The following is an 8024-nucleotide window of genomic DNA, read 5'->3' as shown; positions in this document are numbered from 1 at the left end:
GGTCCACTCCCAGGAGCTTCGATCATGGATGCCGAGCGGCAACCAGGGAAGCCTCGAAGGCATAAGACGGATCGTGACGGGTCAGCCTGGTTGACTAATAAGTACAGTCAGTAGATGGGGAGCGAGGGAGGTCCTGCCCGGGACTGCAGCTTGCCGAGACCATGCCGACATATGTCGAGTCACATCGTTCCTGCTGTGCTCGTGCTGTGCTGGGAACGACAAACACTGGACATGTGGACTTTACAGCCAGGAAGCGTCTCATGTCGACGATCGTCATCTTTCATCATCATCATCAGCTTATCGGAGAGCTGCGAAGCAGTGTGCGACCTGCAGCGGCAGGGAGAGGAAGGAGGGGTCCAGGAGAATTTTGGGAATTTTGGCGGGGTAATATCCCACCCCAACACATCCCACCTGCTCTGACACGGGCCTGCCATTTGCTGTCGGTTAGCACAATCCTGGAAGGAGATTTCTCCGGTCATACACAATTTGTGGACTGCCTGGGTACCTAGGTGCCTACCTAGGTGCCCATGTATCTGCTTGCTGTTCTAGGCCAACCAGCTATTCAGCCAGTCGAGTTGGAGAGCTCGGGGGTGTGCACTATTGCTGGACCGGCCTGGCCTGTCTTGTCTGTCCCGGCCAGAGACAGGTACACAAGCACAAGCACAAGCACAAGCCCAGAAACACACAGAGATACAAGAGACACAGTGAGCAGATACAGACATCAGACATAGGCAGGAAGAGACGGGAACAACAGATGCAAAGCCCCCTCCACCCAACCTGGCCGTGGGTTCTTCAGGCCCAGTATCACGACATATCAGTACATATTGCACTGGTCTGTTAATGGTCGTCTGAGACCACTCCACCCACACTGCTTTGGGTAGCCTGGATTTCCCATGCTGCTCATCCCGGTTAGGCCCGTCTGAATTTTCTCTCTTTCCGTTTCCAACTTCCTTCCTTATTGCCCTTAGCAAACCACTATAACCCGACTTTTTCTTGTGACGCCTCATGCTTCCTTCGACAGCAAGCCTGTCAATTCGGATTCCTTCCCGTTCCGTCCCTGCCGTGTGTTAACGCGAGACGAAACCACCCCAGGAAGTACAGCACAGCACAGCACAGCACAGTAACTTCTACGGTTGCTTGGCCTAGGCCGCTAGGTATGTTTGGGAACATTGAACGCCCTCTATAGATTGCCTATAGGTTACACAGACAGACTGTCTCCCCTTCCTGTGCCACGATACACGAACCACGGTCGGCTGGCAGCTCTGCTGCGACTGCTGCTGCATCTGGCCCTGCTTGTACTTGGTCAACTTGAGAGGCTACCTGGTTCGCACCCTGTCTTACTTGGTTGCCGCCCGCCACATACAAGTTTACCTACCACCTGGGGCGGGCAGGTACGAGAGTACTTTCGTACAAGCCAACCTTGTGCGCAATTACTCACGTACACCCAGCTCTTCGCGACACACCCCCCCTCCTCGTCAGCTCTAGCCTTGTGTGCACTGCGCCAACAATTTTCTTCCTAGATAACGACCGATCTCTCTCACCACCTCTCCCTCGCCCGTCCCCCCTCCTTTTTCTCCTTTTCTCCTCTCCACCATGCCGCCAGCCTCTGAGCCCCAAGGCAACCTGGCCACCAACCCAGACGCCTCTGCATCTTCCTCGTCCAACGCCGCCCAAGATGCCTCGGGACGACAGCCCGCCGCCGCCTCCTCCACCTCCGCCGAACTCGCCAGTGCAAAGATAAGCCTCGAGAAGTCCCTGCGGCGCTTCCCCGACTTCCCTATCCCCGGCATCAACTTCCTGGATATCATGCCATGGTTCCTCGACCCTGCCGTCCACGCAACCCTCCTCCGCTCCCTCGAGCTGCAGCTCCTCCACTTTGGCGGCACCGATAACGCCATCAAGCCCGATGTCATCGTCGGCCTGGATGCCCGTGGCTTCCTCTTCGGCCCCAGCCTGGCTCTCCGCCTGGGCGCCAGCTTCGTGCCTGTCCGCAAGAAGGGCAAGCTGCCCGGGCCCTGTGTCACCGCCGAGTACATGAAGGAGTACGGCGCCGACTACTTCCAGATGCAGGAAGGCGTCATTAAGCCCGGCCAGAAGGTCCTTGTCGTAGATGACATTATTGCTACTGGTATGAACTACTCAGCTGATTATCGCTCTGCTGGAGACTTGCCCTTGAAGAGCACCGTATCTAACAGTCCTCGAAACAGGTGGCTCTGCCGCGGCCGCTGGCGACCTGATCAAGCAGCTGGGAGGCAGCTTGGTCGGTTTCCTTTTTATCATTGAGATTCCCTTCCTCAAGGGACGCGACAAGCTCGACAATGTCCCTGTCGTGACTCTGCTCGATGTGAACGAATAAGCCGCCCAATCAAGATGATTCGAAGCCCGATTCGACCACGTCAGGCGGACAGCTGTCTAGCCCACCCTTGGTTGCGCCTCACCTCCGGTTTCATCGGCTAAACGGTCCGACGCCCCATATCAAAATCTCACCAGATGGCTAGGCTTATCGCCCACCCCGACCGTCCGGGACCTTTTCCACATAAGTGCGTTCTGAATCGAGAGGCTATTGTTTTAACATCAAGACTGGACGGATCATACCCCATTGTGCTCGTTTGTCGTGGCTTTCTTCACGTTGCTTGGTCTTGCTCACAACTACGAGTTCTGACGGCGATGACCGGGCGGGTGATGGGGGGGGGGACGCCAAGATCGACCGGCTGTCAATGTGCATATTGTGGTACGATTGGTGAGGATCAACTGCGGAAATTTAGATCGCTCCATGAACGTTTGGGTGGACATTTGGCTGGATAGACTTCGGCGTTTAAGGTCTCGAAAAGTGCTCATCTTTTGACGAGTCCTGCCAACATGTTTTGGTTTTATGTCGACAGTGTCATTTCCATGGCCCAAGAGCAACATCTCTCCAATGAGATTGCACCTCGGCAAAACATTCATAGACCGTTCTGCTGCTCGCAATAGACCATTTCAAACCATTGCAATTGCAACCCTGGTCACCCGCGTTGGTACAGTGCTGCTTGCGAGTGCCCGCAGGATTCCAGTAGGGGCAGCACCCACACAACAGATCTTCAAAGCGCATAGGTGACAAATACCTACAGAAAATGCTAGCCTGCACTGTGAGACCCTGAGTCGTCTTGACCGGTCCCCGAGCGCCCGACACGTCAAGGCTCACTCCACTGCGGCTTGCGGTCGGTGACCGGTTGAGAACGGGCCACTAGGTCCGTCCGAACACGCGCTGCGTCCCCATAAACGGCCCGTATAGCAGGAGCTTATCCCCTCAGCCCTTTCTCACCATTCGTGTTTCCGCAGCGCGACCAAATGTGCGGGTGATGCAGGACTGCAGGTAGCGCGGTACACCGTAGGGTGCTAAGACGGTCCAATGCAAGATTAAAAAGAGGTATCATACGCTGAGATGCTAATGTATGCGGTGGACTATCGATACATGTCTATGTGGTATTGTGGTATGCCAAAAACAAACCGAACATGAGAGAAGCAAACGACGAGTGTAGAAACAGCAGACAGGAGACAGGTGGCACGGATACCCTCCCCGCTTCAGACGAGACACGTCCGCGCCCACTTCCTACTTCAACACCACACGCTGTTTGTTGCACGCTGTTTGTTGCACGCCTTATCTCGTTCGACAACCCATCACCGAACCCACCCAGCGCGTGAGCGCCTTGAAGGGGTACCGTCGAGTGTGGACGACATCAGCTGGCGAATCCTAGCCCGGCCGCTTGATATCCCCGTCATCGATGACGATGTTGTTTATCCTGCGGCCATCACTCTCGACGCCATATTTCCTGCTCATGCCGGCCCTGACGATGCCGCCAGTCGCCAACCGGCGGTAGGCCTCCTCGCCGCCACCGACCATGACCATGGGGATGGGATGCCTGCGCAGGACGCCGCTGGGCGTGCGCTGTTCCTCTGCCAGCAGTGGCCGCGTCATGCCCACCTCGCCGCTGTCGTCCTCGTCGTCTGAAACGATGACGACGAGCTGCAGCGACGTCCCCGACGGCTTGTACGCCGGGATGTTGGCGAGCTTCTCGCTGAAGGTGCAGCCGCCCCTGCGGATCACGATGAGCTGATGGTCGCGCGGCGCCTCCTCCGGCAGGACCGAATCACACGCCAGCCCGGCCCCGTAGGTTGTACTCCACGGCAGCACCGCGTGCGGGACGGGTCCAAACGCCGGGATATGCGCGCCAGCTGGGAGATCGGTCGACGGCAAGGGGGCGGCACCGACACCGATGGGCGTGATGGCTGTGGTGTTGATGACGATGTTGAGAGGATGGCCATGCGTGTTGAGGACCTGGACCGTATTGGAGGATGGGGCTTGGCTCGCGGTTGAGGATGACGAGTCGCGCATTTGGTTCCAAAGATTGCGTAGAAGGCTGTTGATGTTGGTCGCCAGTGTCTCGGGAGCTCGCGGTACATCGTCTGGGACTTGGTGATCGGCGTCAAAAGGGTTGTATTCCTCTAACATTGCGTCGTCGGGAGGGGCACATTGCTCTTCTGGTGTGGCGTAATCCTCTTCTTCGAATGCAGAAGTCTCATTGCCGAGAACTTCATCGGCCGACTCTTGACTCATGGTCACATTGTCTACGGGCTCCACGTTCGCAGCCACATCCACGTGGTAGAGTTGATGTATCCTGACAGTCTTGAGATCTCTGATGAGCTTAAACTTCGTGTCAGATATGTCCGCAAGCAAGGCCCGATTGAAGACAATGTTTTCATCTCGTCCAAGTCCGAAACCGTTCACCTTGGTGACTCTGAGCCCCTCAGCGTCGTCGGGGCCGTTTTCCAGCCGCATGGTGAGCTTGAGACCTGCCAGCTTGTTGACCCTGATGTGATACGTATCCATTCGGTCCAAGTTTTGGGCCCCAATTATCGAGTCAAAGACCCCGTTCTGGCCGACCATTCCAAACTCCAGGTGGTATTCAGCCGGCTCTAATATCTTGGCGCATGTGCCATTCCCGGGCAGAGTTGCAGGCGGCAGGGTCCAGGGAAAGTATGTGTGGTTATTCTTGGCCCTGTAAGTCCCAGGCTTGTCACCGGCTTCTATGCCGGCGTGTATGTTTGGCATCGTGTGTAGATCGAGCATGTGGGCGGCGTGGAACATATCTGTTCGCGTAGTGATACTCGATCCGGTTAAAGGCATGACCTCAGGAGGTTGTGGGCACATGTTTGTGAAGCCATCGTTGTAGTAGAACAACGCAATCTCCTTAGTCGTTGTGGGGGGAACAGGTCTCGTCTTTGAAAGACGTTTTGACTTCTTGGGTATGATCAGAGGATGCCCTTCAGTGGTGAAGACATAAGCAGCATCCAACGAGTTGAGGGGGTGGCCATCGTCGAAAAGCAGGTACATGTACTTGGTCGTCTCACCAAGGAAGAAACTCTCCATGCGGTCGGTCAGCTCTCCTGTCACAACATTCTGAATCCCCGCAAAGCCACAATCGGTTCGACAGCGTCGATTGATGTCGCGCATGACCATTTCACCAACATATAAATACCAAGAGTCCTTGGTAGCACGGTATAGATGATAGGTCGATTCGATGAACTCTGGCCGCAAAGGCCACCAGCCCAGGCCGCCCTCGACGTGCTTTTCCTTGAAAGACCACCGCTCAGGCAATGCCGCATACTTGGTCCACAAGGCGGCGTGAAGCAGGTTTGTCTTGATAGCTTCCTCCAGTTCTCCGGCCAAGATCAAAAGACCGGGATAGTATGCGCCCAGGCTATCGATCCACTGGGAGGCTTGGGAGCCAGTGAGGAGATTGACATTAACGTAGTGCGGATGGCCCGTCTCGTCGTACTGGTGGTGCTTGATCGCGGCGTGTGCATGATGCCAGGCATCCAGAAAAGCCGCCGGCGAGTTTTGTTCCTCGGTCAGCGGTGTCCATAATTCATTGGGATCTAGCCAGGTGCTGCCGGGAGCACGCGGTTGTGGGGCGGTAGCGTTGGGTATTTCATGACCCGAGAGCAAGATATGTGACTTGAGCGCATATTCGAAAAAGCTGTCAGCGCCGGCCCCGATGACAGCATGGCCTCCAATCCAGTTGCCGTGCTCTGCATCAACGCCGGCGCCTATGAGACCAATATCGCTCCTCCGGTTCCAAACAGCCCAGAAAGCTCGTTTGGCAATCTGCTCGAACCGAGGGTCGCCAGTGAGCCTACTCAAAACGGTGAACTCCAACACCAGGCTGCCAGCTCCTGCACTGCATGTCTCCGTAATCTCAGCAGGGCCTGGGGTGTTGGCGCTCTGGGTGCCCGAGGCATCGTAGAAAAGAGGCGAGTTTGGGAAGAACGGGATGCCATGGCGAAGGTTGACACGTGGATACGGCATGCCTGTGGTGGTGTAGAAAGCTGGCAGCAGGCGCTGCGCAAGATCAAGGGCCAGGCGCAGTAATTGCCCGTCATACTTGAAGCCATCGGGCCATGGTATCGGGGGCAATTCCAGGGGGTTGTCGGGGTCGGTCTCACCCGCGGGTCTTGGGTTGTAGCCGTTGATAGGCAACTCCCCGACAGCGAACAGATGCGCGCTGAGCAGACCTCCGACCCCACGGATGACAGTTTCAAAGACCTGTATTTTGCTGTCGAGGTCGAACCCTCTCGCCCGTGTGCCCAGACCTGATGGTCCCGGCCTCCCATCTCCGTACAGTCCTACCAGGTCCGCCACGCCACTCTGGAAGTCGTGCAGGGCCTTGGCTCCGGTACCCTCGTCGTCGGGGGGAGCAGAGGCTAGTATGGCGAGGGTCGAGAGGGTGTCAATGAGGGTGACGGAGTAGTTCCCGAGGACATCGTTCAGACCGAAGTTGTTGTGGTTAAGGCTGTCCCTGGTCAGAGGGGCGCATGTGAGAGGTCGAAGCTGTGGGCTAGGATGTCAGCGCGGAGCCCATAGTCCAGACACGGCCGCGCTGTTGCGAGCATACCTCGTCATCGGGGAATGCCACCCTCATGTAATTGTCATAACCGTGGTAGAACATCTCGACGGTCTCGTGCCGGAGGGTGGCGATGCGGTCGGGCCGCATGGCCCAGGTCTGGTCGAGCCATGCGACGAGCAACAGCACGACGCAGAGGCAGGGCATTGGCCATGACACCGAGAGCGACGGGGCAGAAGCCATGCCAAGCAGACGTCACCTGCAGCAGACACCAGAATGGCTAAACGTCTTCATAGGGCCTTGGGTTCTCCCGGGAACGCGCCCGAGAAGGGCGAGGAGGAGGAGGGATGGATCGAACGGACTGGGTTCCGTAGTCACGCTACCATGTCTTTGTGTGTTGCGAGACTTTTGGGCCTGAGCGGCTGCCTATGTTGTCACCGATCAACGGATGAGTCCGATACACGCCTTTGATGCTACTGAATCAATAGGCCATGTGTTGATGCAGATGTTGCTTTGCGCAGGAGTCGAGGACTACAAACATGGGATCGACTTCCCGAATGAGCTATGCTGTCATCTTGCCAGGATTCGGTTTGGTGAGTCGTTGCTTCCGCTCGGCTGCTGACTAAAACGGTCTGCATTGCACATGTCCTGTCCCTGACATTGACACCCCCCCCCCCCAAAAAGGAAAAGGAAAATAAAGAAAGAGAAAGAGACAGAAAATGGGCGTGGCCAGTGCACCAGCACCAGCACCAGCACCAGTGTACTAACAGTACGTCGCATCTTTCAAAGCCGCCCCCCTACTCGTGAGGTCCTGTTGACGGGGAGAATACTTCGAGTGCTCGAGCCGCGTTCTGTCACAGACCGACATAGCACAGCATATGTATTGATATATTGTATGCACACGGCTGCAAGGCCGGTTTCGAGCCGGCGGCAGCTCCGCACGAGGGCTTCTGAGCCTGGGGGCCACGCCCGGCTACAGCTTCTGTCCCTTGATCTTGGGTCGAACAGATATGCACGCATGCACGCATGCAGCAAGCAGCCCGGGTCAACATACCGAGGCATAGGTGTTGACTCGTATTTCTGTGTGCCGCATGCCTAGACAACTAGATAGCCAGATAGTGAGTGTGGCATGGCCGTCTACAG

The 8024-nt window shown here is 56.5% G+C and overlaps 2 protein-coding genes across 2 annotated transcripts; one reads left to right on the top strand and one right to left on the bottom strand.

Moving 5' to 3' along the window:
- The first annotated feature begins 889 nt into the window (after positions 1–889).
- On the top strand, positions 890–2983 carry KVR01_006729 (uncharacterized protein). Its single transcript, XM_044793282.1, has 3 exons — positions 890–1154; positions 1521–2128; positions 2208–2983. The coding sequence occupies exons 2-3, from the start codon at positions 1594–1596 to the stop codon at positions 2354–2356; spliced, it is 684 nt and encodes a 227-aa protein (XP_044644160.1). The 5' UTR covers positions 890–1154; positions 1521–1593; the 3' UTR covers positions 2357–2983.
- Positions 2984–3273: 290 nt separating this feature from the next.
- Positions 3274–7522, bottom strand: KVR01_006596 (alpha-1,2-mannosidase MNL1). The gene is made up of 2 exons (XM_044789275.1): positions 6933–7522; positions 3274–6868 (listed from the first exon to the last, which is right to left on the bottom strand). The coding sequence occupies exons 1-2, from the start codon at positions 7122–7124 to the stop codon at positions 3731–3733; spliced, it is 3330 nt and encodes a 1109-aa protein (XP_044644027.1). The 5' UTR covers positions 7125–7522; the 3' UTR covers positions 3274–3730.
- Positions 7523–8024: the final 502 nt, after the last annotated feature.

The sequence above is a fragment of the Diaporthe batatas genome, assembly GCF_019321695.1.
Source record: "Diaporthe batatas strain CRI 302-4 chromosome Unknown Contig00007, whole genome shotgun sequence".
Classification (NCBI taxonomy): domain Eukaryota; kingdom Fungi; phylum Ascomycota; class Sordariomycetes; order Diaporthales; family Diaporthaceae; genus Diaporthe; species Diaporthe batatas.
Note: the sequence above shows the minus strand (reverse complement) of the source record. Positions and strands in the feature narration are given on the sequence as shown.